Source organism: Heloderma suspectum, chromosome 1 (genome assembly GCF_057233095.1).
Source record: "Heloderma suspectum isolate Gila_16-S chromosome 1, 16-S_ref, whole genome shotgun sequence".
NCBI lineage: Eukaryota > Metazoa > Chordata > Lepidosauria > Squamata > Helodermatidae > Heloderma > Heloderma suspectum.
The window spans coordinates 441,076,281-441,097,694 of NC_139458.1; the positions used below are offsets into that span (position 1 = coordinate 441,076,281).

The 21,414-nt window shown below is 61.0% G+C and overlaps 2 protein-coding genes across 18 annotated transcripts in view; one reads left to right on the forward strand and one right to left on the reverse strand.

Annotated features, from left to right (window-relative positions):
• The window catches only part of SLC30A3 (solute carrier family 30 member 3), a 39,444-nt gene extending 30,010 nt beyond the window's left edge, over positions 1–9,434 (forward strand). The window contains exons 3-8 of one of the 3 annotated variants that reach the window (XM_084841400.1): positions 264–410; positions 1,544–1,697; positions 2,523–2,718; positions 4,346–4,451; positions 6,278–6,412; positions 7,493–9,434. In XM_084841400.1, coding sequence (XP_084697526.1) covers positions 264–410; positions 1,544–1,697; positions 2,523–2,718; positions 4,346–4,451; positions 6,278–6,412; positions 7,493–7,638 — 884 coding nt within the window. In that variant the 3' untranslated portion in view covers positions 7,639–9,434. The other 2 variants (XM_084841477.1, XM_084841333.1) reach the window with 2 other exon arrangements.
• A 485-nt stretch (positions 9,435–9,919) lies between these two features.
• The window catches only part of GTF3C2 (general transcription factor IIIC subunit 2), a 36,411-nt gene continuing 24,916 nt past the window's right edge, over positions 9,920–21,414 (reverse strand). For 9 of the 15 annotated variants that reach the window (XM_084838428.1, XM_084839359.1, XM_084839272.1 and 6 more), the window contains 11 exons: positions 18,340–19,147; positions 18,092–18,209; positions 14,747–14,778; positions 14,262–14,391; positions 14,020–14,164; positions 13,413–13,574; positions 12,506–12,593; positions 12,279–12,407; positions 11,463–11,609; positions 10,951–11,058; positions 9,920–10,711 (listed from right to left, as the gene is read on the reverse strand). In XM_084838428.1, coding sequence (XP_084694554.1) covers positions 10,493–10,711; positions 10,951–11,058; positions 11,463–11,609; positions 12,279–12,407; positions 12,506–12,593; positions 13,413–13,574; positions 14,020–14,164; positions 14,262–14,391; positions 14,747–14,778; positions 18,092–18,209; positions 18,340–19,147 — 2,086 coding nt within the window. In that variant the 3' untranslated portion in view covers positions 9,920–10,492. Of the gene's footprint in view, positions 10,712–10,950; positions 11,059–11,462; positions 11,610–12,278; positions 12,408–12,505; positions 12,594–13,408; positions 13,575–14,019; positions 14,165–14,261; positions 14,392–14,746; positions 14,779–18,091; positions 18,210–18,339; positions 19,148–21,414 lie in introns of those variants that run through there. The other 6 variants (XM_084839143.1, XM_084838771.1, XM_084838952.1 and 3 more) reach the window with 4 other exon arrangements.

The following is a 21,414-nucleotide window of genomic DNA, read 5'->3' on the forward strand; positions in this document are numbered from 1 at the left end:
CGCCTGGGCCCTCCTGCACCCACACAGGCTGAGCTGCCTGCTACAAAGTCAGCCCCCTCCTTGTCCTCTGTGTGAAACAGGATGCTCTCCCGGGGCTGAACGAGAAGCAATGTCCCCTTCTGAGGTGGGCCTGGCCAGGAGCCTGCGTGGCTGTGGCTTGCCCGCCTCGGCAGGCTGTGCGAGGGCCCAGGTCCACAGGTGTCCCCTCCAGGACCCCCTCCTCTGCCTCCACGTCCCCTGAGGGCTTTCTGTTTGCCTTGCAGGTGGCTACTTGGCGCACAGCCTGGCCATCATGACGGATGCAGCCCACCTGCTGACAGACATGGGCAGCATGGGCGTCAGCCTCTTCTCCCTCTGGGTCTCCACTCGCCCAGCCACCAAGACCATGACCTTTGGCTGGCACCGCTCAGGTACTTTCTCCCCCCCCCCAGTTCTGATTGAACAAAGCCCAGGCCTGTGCCCACACGGTGGCCCTGCACAACAGTCATCCACAGGCATACGCAGGCACACGCACTCATACATGCCGTCAGCCAACTGAGTGGTTGGCTGACGGCATGTATACTCATACACTCATACATACAGTCCGTCCTCCAGCCAACTGAGTGGAGAGCAGACGCCAGCATCTCATTTCATGCAGGCGGCTGGAGCTGGGCACAGCCCAGGAGAAAGTCCACAGCCGGACATGGGACAGCTGGCAGCATCTCCAGCCAGGGGTGGGGGGCCTTGGTTGCTGTTGTCTTTGCCTGGGGAGGCCAGGGGTGAAGGGGGGGAGCAGGAGAGCAGGGGCCTTCTGCATGGAGTCTGGGTGCAATTTGGCTTCTTGAGGATCTCAGCATCCCGTTTGGTTTTTCTGTAAGTATTTTCTGTCACTGAAAATACATTTTGGCAGCTGGGCCCCCACGCTTCCTCTTGAGTAACATCTGAGGAACCTCCAGTAGGCCTTCGACAAAGGGCACGAATTCCCTCCCCAGGACAGGACCCACGAGTCTGGCGGTGGTGCTGAGCCCCCCTCAGACCCGCACTGTGGCTGGGGCGCTGGCCCTGCCCCCACACCGCCCCCTCGGGGGCTTCGGGAGCCCAGGGCGGCCTGTTGCTTTCTCCAGCTGCCGTGACCCCGACATCATTGTCCAGATGCCCAGACAGTGCAGAAGAGCCCCACAGGGGCTCTGGAACATCTGTGATATGTCTCCAAAGGAGCCGAAAGAGAGAGAGCGCGTCCCGTGCTTCTGCCCCTCTTCAGAACAGACGTTTAAGGCAGCAGTTTTAGGAGAAGTTGTGCCAAGAGCCCCCTGAAGGTCTGGCTTGGGCCAGTTTGGCCTGTGTGGCGGATGGAGTCCAGCTGGTGTGGTATCCGTCCTCCTGACCCGTGTGCTGTCTCCCCCTCCCCACCCCCTCCGAGGGAGGTTAGGCGAACGAAGAGTGGGTCGTGGGGGCTCAAGGTCCCTGCAGGGCCTTCATGGCTAAGTGCGGACCGGAACCCTGGTCTCGTTGGACCGGAGGCAGGTCCAGTGCCATCACCCTCTCCCCGCCCCTGCCCCCACAGAGACGCTGGGCGCCCTGGCCTCCGTCCTCTCCATCTGGGTCGTCACGGGCGTGCTGCTCTACTTGGCTGCAGCCCGCATCAGCAGCAGCGACTACGAGATCGAAGCCTCCGCCATGCTGGGCACCTCCGCCTGTGCTGTGGGCGCGAACATCACGTAAGGGCCGCCGGGCCGGGCCGGGCCGGGCCGGGCGGGCGCCGCAGGGGAAGCAGCAGAGAGGGCCGGCCTCTGCCTCCCCCCACGCCGCCGCTTGCGCCTCCCTGCCAGCTGGCCCACAGCTCAGCCTCGCCGGCGTCCTGCAGTCGCCCGGCTGCGCTGCGCTGCGCTGGCTGGAGGGCACGGGGGACGCCGCCGTCTGGGCGGCCTCGAGCACGCCGGGGAGCAGCTGGCCGGCCCAGGGAGCCGGAGCCCAGCTTCCTCCTCCCCGCGAACGGGGGGCTGCTGGGGCTGGGGCAGGCGGCGCCCGCGCCCGGCTTCCGAGGCGCCCTGGCCCCCGGGCGCCCGCCTGCTCGCGGCCACGGCCGCGCTGGCCCTCCGCGCCGCCGCCCTGCTCCGACGCGCGCGGCCCGGCGCGCTGGGCGAGGCCCCTGCTGGGCCCTGGCCGCCGGAGCGCAGGGCGCGGCGCGCCAGGGTCGGTGCGGGCCAGAGCCCTGGGCGGGCGGCCCGCCCGGGCGTTTCGCTGCCGGCGGCGCAGGGCAGCGCAGGGCCCCCGCCCCGTGCGGAGGCTGGCCGGGCAGCGGCTGACGCTGGCGCGCACGGGGGCGGCGGGTCGCGGCCCTGGCCGCGCCGGAGGGCCGCAGGCTGGCCGGGGGGCCCGGGCCACACGCAGCTCCGTCCTCCAGCAGCGGGGAGCAGCTCGGGGCGCCGCGCTGCCCCGCGACACGCCCTCCCCGGCGCAGCTGCCTCACGCCGCCAGCCCCGCGGAGGGGCCGCGCTGCTGCTCCGGCCGCTTCCCTGGCCACGGCTCTCGTCCCTCCACAGCATGGCCTTCCTGCTGCACCAGCCGGGCGCTCCGCACCGCCGTGGGCTGGGCGTGGGGGGCTACGAGCGGACTGGCGACAGCCCCTGCGGGCCCCCCCGCCGCAACACCAGTGTCCGGGCGGCGTTTGTGCACGTGGTCGGGGACTTGCTGCAGAGCGTCGGAGTCTTTGTGGCTGCCGCTGTCATCTACTTCGAGGTAAGGGAGATTGGAGGGGGGTCCGGCGGGGGCCATGCGTGCCTCTTCTTCCCCATCCCTGGGCGGGGGCCGGGAGCCCCCCCCCGTTAGCCCTGTTTCGTTGTCCTGAAGTCCGCGCGGTGTCTCAGCAGGGGGCACCCAGGCGGGGACCAAAGCCCCTGCCCTGGCGGATGCTCCCTTGATGCCCTAGAGCAGTGGTCTCCAACATTTTTTGACTGCCCACCCCATCAGTGAAAAAGGTCGCACCCCCCATATATGTATATTTATTTATAAATGATATGCATGTACTACTGCACTAATACATTACATACATTATAAAACATACACAAAAATGGAAATTAAAAAAGGATGAAATAAAGGTGAAATAAACAAGATTTTCAACATAATTTATTTTATTAACGGTATAAAAAACCTTTTTGTTCTTATTAAAGTATTATGAATAATAATATTTTTAGTGAGAGCAATGTGATTGAATGTGCTTTGTTATTTTTGAAAATCTTGGTTTAACGCTTTGTGATATAGCAATTCAAAGGACCGGTTCCGAGTTCTATTTATTTCAATACTTGGTTTTAATGGCTGTCGCAGCTGAAAAAAACATCTCATGAAGATACGTAGATCCAAATGGAAGAAGTGCATCTTTGGCTGCACTTACTAAATCATGATACTCATTTTTCAGGCCTATCCATCAATTATGCAGAGGTTTTTGTTGAAATAGTTCAGCTAGTAAACTTCCATCTTCCTTGATATCAACTGGTTGTTCTTGCAAACTAATCAGAAACTGTTGCATTTTTATATTTTTAACAAATGGGTTCAAAACCCGCTGAAACTGTTCATTTGGGAGATTTTGAAACAGGTTAGAAAATTCTGTTTCCATGTTTTTTAATCGTGCAGATATGAGAGTTTTTATAGGTGACACACACCGTTTTTTGGCAATGAAATTGCGCACCAATGGAAACATTTCCAAACATCCATTTTCAAAGCGCTCTCTCCATAGCCTGAGTTTCTTTCGAAAAGCAGTTACTTTCTCACTCATTGTTAAAACATCACCTTCACCTCGAAGGGACAGGTTCAGTGTGTGTGTGTGTTTTTAATGTACCTGCTAGGTAGCACACTGCTCACACTTGTCATTGCAGGAAAGGCCAGCGAACTTGGAAGAACTTGGAAGAAACATGGCGGCTGCTCCAGTGCCGTGGCCCAGCCAGCAGCTGCCCTTCCCGTCCTGCCTGCCTGGTGCGGTGGCTCACAGAGGCAGGCTAGGACTGGAGCGGAGGGAGAAACGCCATGGAGCTTCTCCCTCAGCTCCCGTCCCGTCCCGCTCCCTCTGCCACCGCCATCATCGCACACCGGGGCAGCAGGCGGCTCGTGCGCCCCAGTGGGTTGCCATGCACGCACGCCACTTTGGGGAGCAGTGCCCTAGAGGCTGGAACCTCTTTGTGGAGCAAAGGGTGCTGGCAGTGCTGCCCGACCCAAGCATGCACGTGCCCAGAGGAGATGGGCAGCTGCTGCCCAGGTGCATGCTGAGGTGGGGCGGGGGGCCCTGACTCCCCTACCAGGCCTGCTTGATGGCCGTCGGGGGTCTTAGGCCAGGAAATGCCCGGCCTCTCACTGCCTGCCCTCCTCTTTGCAGCCCCAGTATAAGATTGCCGATCCTGTCAGCACGTTCCTTTTCTCGGTCTTTGTGCTGGGCTCCACCCTGACCATCCTCCGTGATGTTTTCCGTGTGCTCATGGAAGGTGAGTGGGAGGCTCGTGGAAACGAGTGGGCTGTGGGGACTGGCAGGTGGAATTTGAGGAAGCCAGTCCAGGTGCAATCCCAGCCGATGGTTTTATTTCTGTAGCATCTTCTGTCCCCAGTGTCCAGAGGATGCTTAGACTGTTTTATGCAAATTTGGCAACTTAGGATGACAAAACCATTGAAAAGCCACAGGGGCAGAGGGGAAACCAAGGGCGGTTCCCTGGAACCCCTGGAGGAAGAAAGCAACCCCGCAGGCACTTCAGCAAATGACGGAGCCATCACGTCCCAGTGGAGGCCTGGCCCTGGCCTGACCCAGGTGCCCGCTGCCTGAGGAGACAATGGCGAGAGGCCCGGGCAGCTGCTGGGCCTGTGGCTTCTGCAGCAGGACACTTGCCCAGGCGGGCCGGGCACCACGCAGGGCCACCAGGAGCCGCCCTGGTGCCCTTCCACGCTGTGCAGGCAACACCCACAAGGACTCAGGGCAGGAGCTACATGTGGGTGGGCCCTGCCTGCAGCCAAGAATTGCAGCGTATCCCCACCCGCAGCCCGCGTGCACCTGCCCAGCCAGCCATGCCCGCCTCCATGTGAAGAGCTCGAGCTGGGCATTCCACTGGCTCTCCCCATTTTTCTTTTCCAGTGCATCCCTGGCACCTTGTGGCGAGAGCCTGCTCAGTCCTTACTGGCCTCTTTTTGACCTCAGGTTTTTTTAAAGCCATTTTTCCCGTCCGTCCCTGAGGTTTCTCAAGCCCAGCAATTCCTCCTCCATGTTTCTCAGTGGTCCCATTTTGGCTCCAGTGCTGTTGGCACTCAGCACTCAAGTTCAGTGTTAGAGGGAATGATTGCAAACAGAGTCCATGAGAGCGGCCTGCAATCTTCCTGCTGCATGCAGCTAACTGGGAACAGCTGGGAGCCAGTGTCAGGAGGGGAGAAGGAACGGAAACCAAAGCACTGATCAGATGTGAGTTTGGGATACGAAGGAACTCCAGGCACCCAGCCCCTTCGAACTGCCTCTCCTGCACACTGCGCCCATGTGGCTGAGGGCTGTGAAATGGTGCTCAAGACAAGTAACAGCACCAGAACCCACTTGCTCAGGAAAGGCTCTTTGAGGCGGATGCCACTGATCAGAACTCTTTACTGACCCACATGTGTGGAATCCACAAATGGACATGCTCAGACAGCTAGTGGAACAGAGAGGAGCAATGCAGGAAGCTGCCTTATCCCAGGTCAGACTAGTCCAGGACCGCCAGCACTGATGGGCAGCAGCGGCTCCTCCCTCCTCCAGGGTTTCGGCCCGGATTCTTTCCCGGCAGACGCTGTCAGGGACGGAGCCTGGGACCTTGCGCACGCGAAGCAGGGCTCTGCCACGGCCCCTCATTCCCTTCTCCGCATTGTTCTCATTTTAGTGTGTGTTGCTGAAGCAAGTGCAAGAAACTGTGACTACAACGGGCTCCACCTAATAAGGGTCATTCATTTAGCGGCATCCCCTCTCCTTATCTCGAGTTCTCGTGGTGGCTCACAGGTGTTAAAACAAGAGCACCATCCTGAGACGCCAAGCAGACCAGGCTATTTCAGCCTGGCCACGGTGCACTATTTGCCCTGGAGCTCCTGACCTGCCCTGGCTGTGGTAGCCATCTCCAGCACCAGCAGGCCGGGGTCTCCTGTCAAGTAGCCCTCTGAGGGGTGAGGACGGGGACCCCCCCACTTGGCCCCCATCATGGCCGCCCAGCAGCCAGGCCCCCACTGGAGCCAAGGATGGGACCTGGGCTTCGGCTGCTGCGGGCGGGGGCTGGAGGATCACGCCAAAGCCTGTGGGCCTCTCTTCCAGGGGCACCACGGGGCGTGGAGTTCCAAGCAGTGGAAGAACTGCTGCTCTCGGTCAAGGGTGTGAAGGGCGCCCACAGCTTGCATCTTTGGGCCCTGACCCTCAGCCATCACGTCGTGGCTGTGCACGTGGCAATTGGTGAGCACCTCCTCTTGTTCTGAGCGCCTTAAGACTCCCGCAGCAGGGGTGGGGAGCCTCAGGCCCAGCAGCCAAATCCAGCCTTCCCCAGAAGGCCGCGCCCTCCCCTTCCCAAGCACCAACAGTTTGGTGATTTCCCAGCATTTGTGCAGCCCCCCCCCCCATTCTAAAAGGTTGAAACACCTCTCCTGCCGCTAGTGCCTGGCCGTAGGAGCTTATGAACATAAGGGCAGCCCTGCTGGATCAGACCATGGTCTCTCTAGTCCAGGATTCTGTTCGCAGTGGCCAAGCAGATGCCCAAATTGGAAGCCCACAAGCAGGACACGAGCGCGGCAGCACCCTCCTGCCTATGCTCCCCAGAACCTGGTGTGCAGAGGCATCTTTCTTCTGGCCCTGGAGGTAGCATATGGCCATTGACGGCAAGCCATGCACAGCCTTGTCCTCCTCCAGGAATTTGCCAAGTGCCATTGCCATAGTATGCTGGTGCTTTGGCCAGCCTGCTTTTGCCTCGGCCCAGCCACCACTGGTGCGCAGCCCAGAGCTCCTCCAAAACGGCGTTTGGCCCTTGGGCTGGCGGAGGCATAGCACCCCTCCCCTGCAGGATCCAGTAGCCCCTCTTGGGCTCATGTCTGCCAGAACAAGATGGAAACGGCCCGAGGCATAGAGTGGACTGAACCATTTCAGAGTGCAGCTGGGACCCCGTGGTTGGCTGCCCCCCTCTTCAAAAAGACGAGTGCTTCCACCCCATTAGAAATCAGGGCAGCCGGGGGCAGGAGCCCAAGATGTGTTTAATATGGGGGATATTTAAAAATGACAGCTGCCCCCTCTCTGCCCCCTGCAGCCTGGGCTGATGAGCCTGCCTGGCTGGGGCTTCTTCTGGCCAAGCGCAGCTCTCCAGAGTCTCAACCTGAACAGGGTCTTTCCACCCCCTGCCCTGAGACGGAACCTGCTCTCCCATTGCGCCCTGGTCCTCCTGGGAAGCAGCCTTTCTCTTGCTGCTCCCTACCCAGGGGGAGGGGGGGAGGGGGACCAGGCTGCTGCTTCTTTGCCTACTGATCTGGCTTTGCCCTTTGCCCCCAGAGCCCAATGCTGACACGGCGGCTGTTCTCCAGGAAGCCACAGCCCTGCTCCAGAGCAAGTGGGGCTTCATCTCGTGCACCATCCAGGTGGAGCACGACCGGGACGCCATGGCCTCCTGCCGCTGTTGCCAGGAACCCCAGGACTGAGGATGGCCCTGCTGCCCAAGAGCTGGCCTGGCCCTTCCAGTCACCCCCAGCAGGGTCTGGGGACCTGGGCTGGCCTCTTCTGCCCACATGCTCAGCAGGGGCTGCCCCCGCCCCCACTGCACGTGGTCAGACAGGGCAGGAAAAGCGGCCTCCAGGAAGAGGCAGTTCCTGGCCGAGCGCCTGCCTGTAGCCAGACCAGCCTCAGCCCCTTCGTGTTGCATTCCAGGCAGGCAGGGCTGTAGACTCCTTGCCCATGGCCGGCCGCTGCTTCCCATGTTCATTTGCCCAAGTGTCTCTGATGTGCATGCCCAGCGGAAATGGGAGGCAAGTGCAAGGCCCCCCAGCCCATGCCTGCCGCCTCTGCGCGTGAGGGTGTGGGCTCAGGCAGGGGGGGCCGGGCCAGGCCAGGCCTTTCATCACGGCCATGCATCTGTTTTGCGCATGTGTGTCCTACCAGCAACAAAACCTCACCACCGTGGAGGGGTGCCCACACGTTGTGTGTGAAAGGAGAAATCACTATCCCCTCCCCACCTGGGGCAAATTATGGGGGGGGTATGATGAGATGGCATCAGCGAGATATCAAAAAGCATTCCTTGGGGAGGGAGGCCTCGGGGCTGATGTTGCCTCCTTATCCACAACAGCACTGCTCCCATAAGCAAGGCGGGGTCTCATCCACCCCCCTCCCCAGAAAATGGCCCCAGCCCAAAGCTGTCTTGCACAAAAGCAACGCTGCAGCTCTGCAGCGAGAACAGCCTCTGGGGTGCGTCTCCATGATTTGTGGTGGCCCAAGGCTTATTTGGGGGGCACTGGGAGGTGGACAAACACCAGCTCTGCCTAGGCCACTGTGCTGCGTAAGGACTGTGGGAGCCAGACACAAGTCTTGGCCCAATGGCTTGGACGGAAGGGAAGAGGGCAGAACCACCAGGCGGAGCATGAGCCCACCGGGGGATGGCGGGGCAGGGATCAAGAGGCACCAGAGTCTGCAGAGGAGCCGGGAGGGTGACACTGCCACCCGCCCGCCCGCCCTCCCTCCCTCCTGCAGATGGGGGCCTCCCTCCCCTTGCAATTCCTCCGCCCTCCGCAGCTGGCCGAGCACCAGGGACCCGCGAGGCAGGCACTGCTGGGCCAGCTGCAACTGTGCCTTGGCTGGCTGGCCCAGCCTGGGAACCCGGATGCTCCCCACGGCACTGCCAGGCCTGCTGGGCGTGGCTGCTGGCGAGCTCCAGCCAAGGCAGGGGAGGCAGGGATGCAGCTGTTGGCTGCAGGGTGGGGCCGCCTTGGGCCCACCGCAGCCTCCGCAAACCCACCAGATGCACTCTCCAGGCAGCTGCCCGGCCAGAGTGTCTCCTGAGCAGCCCAAGACCCCTGCCTCTAGCCCCGCCCTGGAAGGAGAGCCGCCCGCTGCTGGCCATAAGAAGAGTCCCGTGGAGCCGGACCAAAGGCCGCGCATCACACCACCATGGCCTGCTCCTGTCCCCAGCAACTGCTGCCCTGAGGCGGCCGGCCAGGCAGAGGCTGCTGCCCCCAGCCCCTCTGAGAGCCTCCACCCCACTGTGCTGGGGCAGCCTCACTCAAGGCTGGGCTGCGGCTGCAGGGGGAGCTGCTGCCACCGCCGCTCAGATGGCCCTCCCCGCCATACACCAAGGTGTGCACAAGCCAGGCCTTCCGTGCACTCATGCATTGTGCCCTCATGGTGTCCGTGTGCACGCGTGTTTCTACCGTGTTGCGTGTCCCAGTGTCGTGTAACCAAGTGCTGAAAGTACCCATGATTCCAATAAAGTCACCTGCCTCAACCCACACAGCCAGTTATTGGGTCATGGAAAGGAGATCGGCGACGGAAGCGCTTGAGGGAGGGCAGAGAGCACCAACCCAGGGCCCAGCTCAGCCGGGGAGGGGTGGCCAGAGCGATGGCCGCCTCCGTCTTTGCCTCGAGCAGGATGCGTGAGCCCAGGACTGCCGTCTCCCTGGCAGGCACCCTGCCTCTGCCACCACTGGAGGGCAGCGGGGTGGCCCAGAGCCCCAGGCCTCCTGCAATGGCCACAACGCAGCCTTCGCCCCAGAGGGAAAGGCAGAAACATGCCTACTGAAATTAAACACAGGTTATCACCAGTCAGTGGTGCTGGGCTGCCTGGGCAGAACCCAGCGCAAGGCAGCTGAGACTCGGCCCTGCCCAGCTCCCTGAAGACACGCGCCGGCAGTCTGGGCCACACTCCTCACCTGCCTGCCTACTACTGGGAGGGACACATCCAGAGGAGGAGGGGGGAGAGACAGAGCGCGCACCTTTACAAGCCAAAACACACTTTAATAATTGTTCAGACGACAAAACAGCTCAATGTGAGCAAAGTTGCGGCCCCCCGAAGAAAGGGGCAGGAAGAGGGGCTGGTCTCACTCGGGCTGGCCTGGGCCCCGGCCCCAACCACATGGAGGGCCAAGCAGGGAGAGGGCGCAGAGCACTCCTCCACTGGACCAGCCAGAGACGGCCCCCGCCCCGCATCACTCTCCCTCACCTGGAGCCTCACGTTGTGCACAGCGAGGACCAGGAAGGAGCCCAGGCCCTGCAGCTGGGAGGCATGTGCACCACTGGGGCGGGCAGGGCTGGGGCTGCACCTCACCCCCCGTCCCACGCAGGAAGGAAGGGCCATTGTGTCCTGCTGGCTGGCTCGGCCTCCCGCCAGCCCCTGGGGGTCTGGGCTGGGTCTGCCTGCACCCCCCCTGCTCTTGAGCTGGTCAAGCGGCCCCTGCAGCTCCGGCCGGCCCACCCGCTGCTGCCACTCTGCAGCTCCAGACGGCTCAAGTGAGGCCTTGTCCCTCGGCCAGGGATGCTGCCGCCAGGGAGACCTGCCCGGCGGGCTGCTCAGCCGAGGGCGGTGTGCTCCCCGGGGGGGCATGCTGCGGGGAGCCCCCCCTGAAGTCCCTCTGCCTCACACACGGCGCTGAACTGGGCCTGGCACTCGAGCAGGAGCTTGCGGCTGGGGGGGGACGCCAACGCACGGAGGCAGTGAAGCCGCACAAGGCCAGACTGGCCCCCCGACACCAGCCAGCTGTGGCAGTCCAGGTTGGGGCTGAAGCGAACCTGGCAAGAGGAGGGCTAGCGGTGAGGGCCGAGGGAGGTGAGGGCCCAGCTGGGCCCTGGGTCCGGCCCCTCCAGGCCAGCCACCTCTGCGGGGGAGGCCCGCCCGCCCACCTCAGTCCCTGGGGCTGCAGCCGCACACTGGCATTAGCAGTGCATGCACAGAGGGAGGGAGGGAGGGAGGGAGAGGCCTGCCGCCCCCCGCCCCCGTGCTGCAGCCCCTGCATTCTGCCCCCCCTCACCTTGTGTATGGCTTCCAGCTGCAGTCGGCCCAGGCCATCCCCCTCCTTCCCCTCCGCCGCTGGCATGGGCTTCTGGGGCTTCCTCCGGAAGAAGTGCTTGAAGCTCCGCTGCAGAGGGACAGGGCAGAAGGGATGCTCAGCACAGGCCCTTCCGGAGGGGGGGAGGGGAGGGGCTGCGCCTGCTGCTAAACACAGGCCCTGCGACTCCCGCTGTCAGCTCCTGACGGATGGGCCGGGGCAGGAGCCTTAGCCAGAAACACACCAACAGGGGGGGGGGGGGGGGGCTGATGGGGCCGCCTGGAAACCAATGACAGGAATCCTGGCCTATCCTGGCTGGATGCTCACAGTGGGCCACCCCCACTGTGAGCATCCAGTAAAGCTCAGGAACAGACCCACCATGGCTCTGGCAACACAAGCAAGCCCCCAGCCCTTGTTCGCCACCTGGCAGGCAGACGAGGCGCACAGGGCCTGACCCAAATGGCTCCCCCGCCTCGACTCCTCCAAGCCCTCACCAAGTCAGTGTCCTGGAAGAGAATGTAATTCTGGGCCACCGTCTCGCCGTAGGTCCTGCCCTCTGCCACGGGTTTCTCGCTGGCTCTGGCCAGTGCTGCCTCTTTGCTGCGCGGCCCACAGGGAAGCAGGTCTGCCTTATAGATGGGCTGCAGGGACAAAGGCAGAGGACACCAAGCCCTCCGACACTGGACCCGAAGGTCAGCGCTCACAGCGCAGCCGCGAGAACGAAAACAAGCCAGGAGGCCCCCCCATTCCAAGAATGGCTCAAGCAAGCGAGCCAAGCCACAAGCAGCAAAAGGGGTCACCCCAGCCCACTGACCCCTCTCAGAGGCAGAGCCAGAAAACCTGGGTCCCAAGACCAGCATGGCCCTCAGCCTATAGGAGCCCCATCCCCACAGGAAAAGCTTTTCTGGCCTATTCACACACGCCTGCTGGATCCCTGGGCTTCCCCACCCCCCAAAGGCCACAGATGAAAGGGGGCACAGCTGCGCTTGCGGGGGGCAAGCTGAGATGTCTCACGCTGACCCTGCCTCAGCAGGAAGACCCTCTGCCATCTTGTGCTCTGTCCACAGAGTTACTGAGGGAACAAAAGCATCTGGAGGGGGCGTGGAGGGGGCATGGAGGGGGCATGGAGGGGGCCCTCCCTCCCTCGCCCAACTGGCTCCCCTGCCTGCAGCAGCTGCTCGCCTCTGCCTCAGCTCCAGCCTGGCCTGGCCTGGAGGGGGCTGCTCTTGCTTTCCCCCCAGCTTGGCTGGAAAGGAGGACTGTGGGCCTGCCACTGCCCTTACGCCACCCATGGCGGCGGCAACACCTACGAATCGGCGCTCTGATGGTCGCTTCACATTGTGCGGGTTGACCGAGAGGTCGGGCATCATGGCAGCCACCAGCTCCCCTGTGACATCGCCGGCCACAACCGTGTTCAGCCAGTCGGACCCGGAGATGCTCTGCAAGGGGGAAGGGATCGTGGGGTCTCTTCCATCGGGGGTGTGTGTGTCCCCCTGTCCTCTTTGCGGTCCCACACTTGAGGGGACACCGGACTTACCCACACTGTGCCCTTGCGAGGGGCCACAAAATAGGCCCGGAAGCCCAGGTAGCCAGCGTCCAGGTAGTGGATCCCACACAGGCCGTACCTGCAACGCAAGAGGAGTGACCCCTGGTGGCAAGGCAGCCCACGGCGTGGGGGCCGCGAAGCTGGCCAGGGGAGGGGCTGCAGCATTGCTGGCTGCGCTGCGGTGCCTGGCAGGGGTCTGAAGGCTCTTCCCTCAGAACTGGCTGCTGGGTCGGGGGCCCAAGACGGCTGGGCCCATGCAAAGCAGCGCGGGATTTGGTGCCTTCGCAAGAGGCCGGAGCACTGGGTGGACGGGGGGGGGGGGCTTTGCAAGCGCTTTCTGTGGCTGGGGTCACTCTCTGTTTGGAGAACCCTGGAAGCCAGAATTCACCACATCAAACTGCTCCAGAGGAACCAAACCGGCTTCCCTGCCCTGCCCCACAGCGCCGCTTTCAGCCCTGCCTGAGGAGGTGCCAGGCTCCCACAAAGGACGCTGCCGCCCCAACCCACAGCAGTCAGGCAGGAAGCCCAAATGCCCAAGGACTGTGAGAGCAGTGGGGCCTGGGGGGAGAAAGCTGGCTGGGGGCGCTGTTCGTGGTGCGAGAGGCCCCCCTCGGTGGAGGCAGCCTGGGCTCACTCCTGCCATACATTCTCAGGGGTCTGTGGGGCTGGGGTGGACAACACTGTCCCCCCACCCCACAGGGCAAAGGCCAGGCCAGTGAGGGCTGAGGACAGCTCGCGTCTCTGGAGCCCCAAGGAAGGGTGCTCACCCCACCTGGGGCAACAGTGGCAGGCCAGCTGGACTCGGGCTGCCAAAGCGGGACAAGCGGCCGCTAAGTCAGCGGGCAGGCAGTGGAGGGCGACGACAAAGCCCTGTGCCCCCATGTGCACACGCACTCACGAGGCGTAGCAGTTGTCCTGAGCCACCGTGACCCCGCTGTAGGGCAGCAGCCAGGCTGTCTCCGTGCTCAGGAAGCGCTTGATGCTGTTGAGGGGCTCGTGCAGCCGGCGCAAGTCCCAGAACTTGATCTTGCGGTCGCTCCCCGCCGTCACCATGAAATTGCTGGAGGCAACCAGAGGGAGGGGTTGTAGCTCCGGCAGGGTGGCTGCTTTGGGCGTGGGAGGGCGGCTGCTTTGCCTGGGGGGGCCTCCGGCGGAGGCCTCGGGGGCGGCAGCTGTGCAGAGCAGGCGCAGCCTGGGCCGGGTGCAGCAGCCTTCCTCCAACTCCGCTGCCAAAGGCAGGCCCCTGGGGCATCTGAGGGGGAGCAGGAGGAGGAGCGCGGGTGGGGCAGGCCCCCGGCTCAGCCTGTGGGCGGAGACAGGAAAGGCTTTGCATCCTGTGCCACCCATCGCCCGCCACTCCTCCGCAGCAGGCTCCTCCACCACCGGGGCGGGGCAGGGAAGGGGCCTGCCTGGCTGGGAGAGAACTCCGCCCGAAACGGGCCGGCACTGCCCACCCCGGGAGCCCACGAGGGAGGGGCCAGGCCCCTCAGCAGCAGCCTCCCCACCTGTTGGCTTTGCACCACTGGATGTTGCGCACAGCATGGTCATGGCCTGGGAAGCAGCGGAACGGGTAGAGCTTGAGGGAGCCGTCTGGCTGGCGCACTCTCTGCAGCAGGGACTGGCTGGGCAGGTTCCAGAGGGCCACGGTGCCTGGGGGGGGGGGGGGGGGTGAGCAGGCGCAGCGGCGTCAGGAGCGTGGTGGAGGGAGACCTGCCAGGCCCCTTCCACCCTTGCCCCCGGCCCTCACCGTCGTAGAAGCCGGCCGCCAGGTGCTGGTGAGGCTTGGTCGGCATCCAGGCCAAGCTGAAGCACTGCCCGCATTCCGAGGAGCTGCCCGCCTGGATGGAGCCCACCTGCAGCATAGCCACACACTGGACCTGCCAGGAAGAAGGTGTGCTGGCCATCAGGAGGGAGCGGCAGCCAGGGGAGGAAGAGCCAGGGCTCTGGGGGGCAGGAGGCCCAGGCACAAGCCTGGCTTGAAACCCGGAGGGCGGCTGCTGCCGGTCAGACCAGGCGATCCTGGGTTATGGGGCAAACAGCCAGGCCAAGGGGGAGGCTGCTTCCTGTGCTGGTCTCCTCCTTGCCAGGGACCGAGGGATGACAGAACAGAGAACGGGGCTCAGCCTGCCTTTCCAGAGTAGCTGGTGGCCCAAGGGAAGCAGCCTGTCCTCCTCCCATTCTGACCACACCTCAGCAGGCTACTGACCAGAACCTACCTTGCCCAGAACCTACCTTGCAGATGGCATGCCGAGGGGAGGGCGCACCTGGGGGGAGGGAGGAGCAGTCAGGTGGGTGGGGACCAGCAGAAGCCCCGTCCCCTCCCACACCCAAGGCCACAAGAGGCCCATTCTAGCCCAAGCCCGAAGCCCACCCAATGAACCTCCAGAGCTGGATGGGCCCATCGGCGCCCTTCGGCTGAGGGAAGCTACCCTGTGCAGCGCTTCCCTACAGGCCACCACCAAAGGCCTCCCCCCGCCCCTCTCTCTGAGCCATACCTGCATCCTCAGTCCCTGCGGAAGCTCAGGAACGCGGCTGCCGCACAGGCAGCGGCTTTGCAACTGACCTGCCTCGCCTGTTTTCCCTGATGGAGAGCCGTGGACCTGCCTCTCCCCTCCCTGCCCCTGGGGGCCAAGCCCAGTGCACAAGCTCCACAGCTCAGCCAAGCTTTGCACCATCTCTGGCTGGAAGTATGGGGCGGGTAGCCTGAGGCTCAGAACAAGGAAGCCTCCACATGGAAGAAGAGGGCAGCCTGAAGATATCCCCCAGCACCACCTTCTGGAAATGATCCTGCAAGCGAGAGTGGAAGCACCACGGCCCAACTCCCAAGTTACAGAGCTGGTCCGGAGGAGTATCATGGCTGATGGTATCAAAGACCACCATGAGGCCCAGGAAACCATCAGTCCTCTCCTGGCAAAGGCCATCCGTCTGTCAGGGTGACCAATGCCATTTCTGGACCACAACTGGGCCTGGAACCCAAGTGGCCTGGGTCCAGATAATCCATTTAATTCAAGAACACCTGGAGCTGTTCGGCCCCCACCCACACAAATAGCTTGCCCAGAAAGGGCCAGTGCCAATGTCCATCACAGTCAGGGTCATAGAATCATAGAATAGCAGGGTTGGAAGGGGCCTACAAGGCCATCGAGTCCAACCCCCTGCTCAGTGCAGGAATCCAAGTCAGAGCATCCCTGACAAATGGCTGTCCAGCCTCGTCTCGAACGCCTCCAGTGTGGGAGAGCCCACAGCCTCCCTAGGTAACTGGTTCCATGGTCGTATTGCTCTCACAGTCAGGAAGTTTCTCCTGATGTTCAGCCGGAAGCTGGCTTCCTGTCACTTGAGCCCATTATTCCGTGTCCTGCACTCTGGGATGATCAAGAAGAGATCCTGGCCTTCTTCTCTGGGACAACCTTTCAAGTACTTGAAGAGCGCTATCGTATCTCCCCTCAGTCTTCTCTTCTCAAGGCTAAACATGCCCAGTTCTTTCAGTCTCTCTTCATAGGGCTTTGTTTCCAGTCCCCTGATCATCTTTGGTGCCCTCCTCTGAACCCTCTCCAGTTTGTCTGCATCCTTCTTAAAGTGTGGTGCCCAGAACTGGACACAGTACTCCAGATGAGGCCTAACCAGTGCTGAGTAGAGGGAAACTAGTACTTCCTGGGATTTGGAAGCTATGCTTCTATGAATGCAGCCCAAAAGAGCATTGGCCTTTTTTGCAGCCACATCACATTGCTGGCTCATATTCGGCTTGTGATCGACAACAATTCCAAGATCCTTCTCACTTGTAGTGTGGTTGAGCCATGTACCCTCCATCTTGTAACTGTGCATTTGGTTTCTTTTTCCTAGGTGCAGAACTTGGCATTTCCCCCTATTAAATGTCATTCTGTTGTTTTCTGCCCAGCGCTCCAGTCTATCCAGATCACTTTGAATTTTGTTTCTGTTTTCCAGAGTATTAGCTATCCCGCCCAATTTGGTGCCATCTGCAAATTTGATCAGCATTCCCTGCACCTCCTCCTCCAAGGTCTGAGGAGGCTCTTCAGGAGCACCACACAGCTCTTTGGAGGTGGCTGGCAGGGGCCGCTGCCTCTCGCAGGGAGGCTGCCCATCCCTCCCTGTTCAAATGCGACCAGCCCAAAGGGGCAAGGACTGAGCCCAGAGGTTGTGGGTAACATTCCTCCACATCCTTTGTCAACAGTCTCATTCATCCCACACGACTCTGCTGCTCTGGACACATCTACAGACTGTGCAGCCATACTGTGGCATCTAAGTCAGAGCAGACACAAGCCAGTTTGGTCCGTGCTGGCCCCTGGCTCAGAAGCCTTTTCAGGGGGATTAGGCACATTCACAGAGGGACCTACCAGCAGGGCTGAACAGAACCTCCCTGTTCAGAGGCAGCTGCTGCTGGACAGCCACTGTGGGAAGAGGGCTCTCTGTGGGTGCCCTGGAGCCCTTGGACTGATCACTGCAGAAGCAGGACAATGGCCTATGGGGACCTCTGCTCTGACTCACCTGCAGGGCTTCTTGGACATTTGAAGCGGGTGATAGTGTGCACCAAGCGGAGGGGAGACTGGGGAATTCTCTGTGGGGGGACTTTGCTAAACTCTGCTTCCATGACATTCTCAAAAGCTTTGCCAGGCCCAGGCCTCAAGAAAGGGGGCAGCAGATTCGTGGAAGGCAGCGTGAGGGCATTCCCTTCCACACAAGGTGGGATAAGGAGGGGGAGAGGAGGGGCAGAGTCCGAGCTGGCCCCCTGGGGGCTGATTGGCCATGATCGCAGCCAGAGAGGCCACGGCTGAGCGCCCCTCATCTCATCATCATCCATCACTCTTGCAGACAGATGCAATTACAAGCGCCATTAGCTGATTCGGCTGGCTGAGCACACAGGCTGCTAGCCCTGCACCAGGCCTGGGGTGCTGGTGGCGGTGGATGGGGGTGGGTAGCCTTTTTTGCTCACACACAGGAAGGGTGAAAGGGGCAGCAGCCAGAGCTGCATTACAGCTTCCCTCTGCACAGATATGGAGAGTGAGGGAAAAGGGTGGCTGCTGGGAAACAACCAGGTCCACTCTGTACACATGTCAGAAGCAGCAGTGAGTGCTCAGACCGTGGCTTGACCAGAAAGGGGGAGGGGCACCGCTCTCTTTCCCTGGTAGAGCTGAAGATCAAGCGAGGTCCTGCAGCCATCCTTTGAGGAGGAAGAATGGGCAAAGCCTGGCTTCCCTTCGCGGACAGACATTCAGCCAGGTGCTGCCCCTGGTGTGATGCCACACCAGGTGTTCTCTGGGTAGATGGCGCAAGCAGCAGGGCGCTGGCTGGCAGAAGCCTCCACCCGGAAGAGCCATGGTGGACCGATGCTCTGCCAGTGGCTGTGAGGACACATGGCAGCGGCCCCCCAGCCACCACCTAGCTGGGCTGGTTCAGCTGGCCAAGCTGCCAGGGTTTCTACGTCCCATCTTGGGAGAGAATCCTCCGCACTGCCCCCCACAAGGCAGCCCGGAACACACACGGTGTCCGACAAGGCAGAGGGAAAGGCCTGGGCCCAGAGGTGGCCTGGGCCTGTCCGCCCAGTGACTGCACAGCTCTTCCTACCTGTTACCTGGGCTCTCCTGGACGCGCGCAGCTCCTCCGCGTGAGGAAGGCTGTAAAGCAGCACCTTGCCGTTGGAGAAGGCCGCCGCTAGCAGGCCCAGCCGGCTCATCTGGGGGGACTGCAGGGGAGAGACGCAAGAACCCAAGGGAGTGCAGTGGCCCCTGGAGCGGCCGGGGCTGGGAGTCTGCCCTCTGCCCTCAGGGCCGCCTGGAGTCCCAAGGGCCCAGAGACAGGCGCCAAACCCTTACCTTGCGGTGGCCGGCTGGAGGCTCCCAGGCTCCACTGGGGCAGAACTTCATGTCCCAGATGCAGCCGTGGTCAGTGGCAATGGCATACGCCAGTCTTGGCTTGGTGGCCGACCTGGGGAGGGGATGCAAGGAAAGCCTCATCTGCCTCACAGGCACAGTCCTGCCCCGGGGTGGAGAAACAGCGGAGGGCCAGCTCTTATCTTGGAAGAGGGGTGGGCCAGCTCTGCAGCTGCAGCCTCCAGGACAGGTGGGAGGGGATGCCCCGGCCTCTTGGCGGTTGCCCTCCCCCATCACACCAGTCCTGCTCCTCTGCCCCTCCCTTGTGCTCTCTCGCAAGGCAACAAGAGGGCCTACCCGAACGCCAGCCCGTCTCCACCCCATGGCCTCTCTGCTGCCCCTGGGGCTGAGACATGCCCTAGGTTTCAGGCACTGATGGTGGGGCTGGAGCCAATGCAGGGACAATCCTTGCACTACAGTGTTAGGACGCACGGCCTCCCTGGGGAGGAAGCAAAGGGATCCTGCCGCAAAGGGGCTTCTGGGAGCTGTGCTGCAGGTGGCCTCCCCCAACTCCCCGACTAACCCCGCATCTTGCTGGATGGCTCCAAGCTCCCAGAGCTGAAGCAGAGCTGGTCCCGCGTGGACCCCCACCAAACTGTGCCGATCGTCCATGCTGGAGTTGCAGTAGATGGCCACGTACTGGGACGCCACTGAGCCTTCAGGGGTTGGGCACCACTCCATGGCCCAGACAGGCCCCCCAACAAAGAAAGTCATGTCCAGGCGCTCCCCGTGGGGCTGCAAGGCATTAAACCTGCCAGGCGGGAAAAGGGAGGGGACGCTGCTCAGGCGCACAAGGCGGGAGGCTTTTGTGCAAAAGCCCCCCCCCCTTCCATCTGTGGCGATGTCTCTTGTTTAAAAGGACCCCAGGCAGTGGGGCTGAGAAAGGCCTCTGTCTGCCTCCCATCTTGCAGACCTGGAGGCAGTTCTGGGTGAGATGGACCAAGGCGCTGACCCAGCGGGAGGAAGGATCTGCCCCTCTGAGGGATTACATGGCAGAGCCTGTCAAAGCTGGGCTGGGTGGGAGCCTGGGTCCCCAAAGGTAAAGGTGTGTGGAGGGCAGGGGGGCATCTCAGTAATCAGGAATGGCTGCCCCCCAATCCAGAGTCTGGAGCTGCCCCTGCCCGCTCTGGCTGCTGAGTCGCTGCTGCTGCCGCAAGCAGACACACGCACCCACCTGCGCAGCTCCACTGAGCTGCAGCAGCGGTGGCAGCAGTAGAGGAGCGAGCACCAGCACCCCTCCAAGGCTGAGCTGCTCTCCCGTGTCCCTCCCACCATTCTCACTCCATCTCCAACTCATGCCAGTAAACCAGGGAGGAGGCTGATGAAAGGCGAAGAGTGTGTGTGAGTGTGTGTGTGTGTGTGTGGGGGGGCACTGGGCAGCAAGACAAAACCCTGTTCTTGTACTCCCAGCAGAAGGATGCTGTTATTGCCTTCTGGGAAATGGGAGGGACCTGATGCAGGTGGGCACAAACACACAGCAAGTGCCCACAGAAGCATCCGTGCTCCGTGTGAGAGACGGAGCCTACCTCCCAGGCCCCTTCTTGTGCTCCCAAATTCAACAGCCCCTTTCCATCCCTTGGTCACATCTCAGACAATGCTGATGTGAACTGTTACCTAGCTTAGAGCAGCTTTCCTCTCACAAAAGCCTCCTGCCATCCGGCCCCTGGCGCTGAAATCTGGATGCCTCCGCACCTCACGCTCCCGTTTGATAATCTTAGATTACCTGGAAACCCAGGCAGACTCAGCCTTCCTGGATATTTATTTATTATATTTATTTATATCTCGCCTTTTCCCCAATACTGGGACTCAAGGAGGCCAGTATATCCCAGACCAATCTCTATGTCTGCCCCTGATTCTTCCTCTCCTCCTCTGGCCTTAATTCATGCTCTTTAAAAAATGAATCAGAATTACTCAAGTGCACACAATGATGCATATTTTGATTCTGACCAGTTTGGGGACAAAGGAAGAACATAGCCCCGGTCACAGCACAACCATGTCCTGGCAGAAACACATGAAGAGAGGCATCTCCTCCTGTTCAGCTGGGCTGGTTTTGTTTTCAATGTTTGTTTTTCATGAAAATGTAAGAGACGTGATGCATCAGACTGATGGTCCATCTAGTCCAGCATTCTGTTCACAGGCCAACCAGCTGTCGACCAGGAACCCACAAGCAGGACGTGAGAGCAACAGCACCCTCCCACCCATGTTCCCCAGCAACTGCTGTACACAGGCGCACTGCCTCTGGTACTGGAGGTGGCACAGAGCCATCAAGACTAGTAGCCATTGATAGCCTTCTCCTCCAGAAATTTGTCTAACCCTCTTTTAAATCCATCCAAACTGGTGGCCATCACATCTTGTGGTAGTGAATTCCATAGTTTAACTATGCGCTGTGTGAAGAAGGACTTCCTTTGATCTGTCCTGAATCTCCCATCAATCAGCTTTATGGGATGGCCCTGGGTTCCAGTATTTTGAGAGAGAGAGAAAAATGTCACCCTATCCACATTCTCCACACCATGCGTAATTTTGTAGACCAATATCCTGTCTCCCCTTGCTAACAATTTTTCCAAGCTAAACAATCCCAGCTGTTGTAACCTTCCTGCATGGGGAGTTGCTCCAGCCCCCTGATCATTTTAGTTGTCCTTTTCTGCACCTTCTCCAGCTCTACAAAAAATTTTTGGTGCGGTGACCAGAACTATACACAGGATTTTAAATGTACAGCCTTTTTGACAGCAGCTGCAGAATGGGTTGACATTTTCATTGAGCTGTCCACCACAACCTCAAGACCTCTTTCTTGGTCAGTCACCACTAGCTCAGATCCCATCAGCTTATACTTGAAGTTGGGATTTTTTCTCCTGGTGTGCATCATTTTACTTTTGCTTACATTAAACCACATTTGCCATTTGGATGCCCATTATCTTGGTTTGGAGAGATTATTTTGGAGCTCCTCACAGGGCCCTCTGGTTTTAACCACCCTAAAAAATTTGGTGCCATCAGCAAACATGGCCACATTAATGCTCGCTC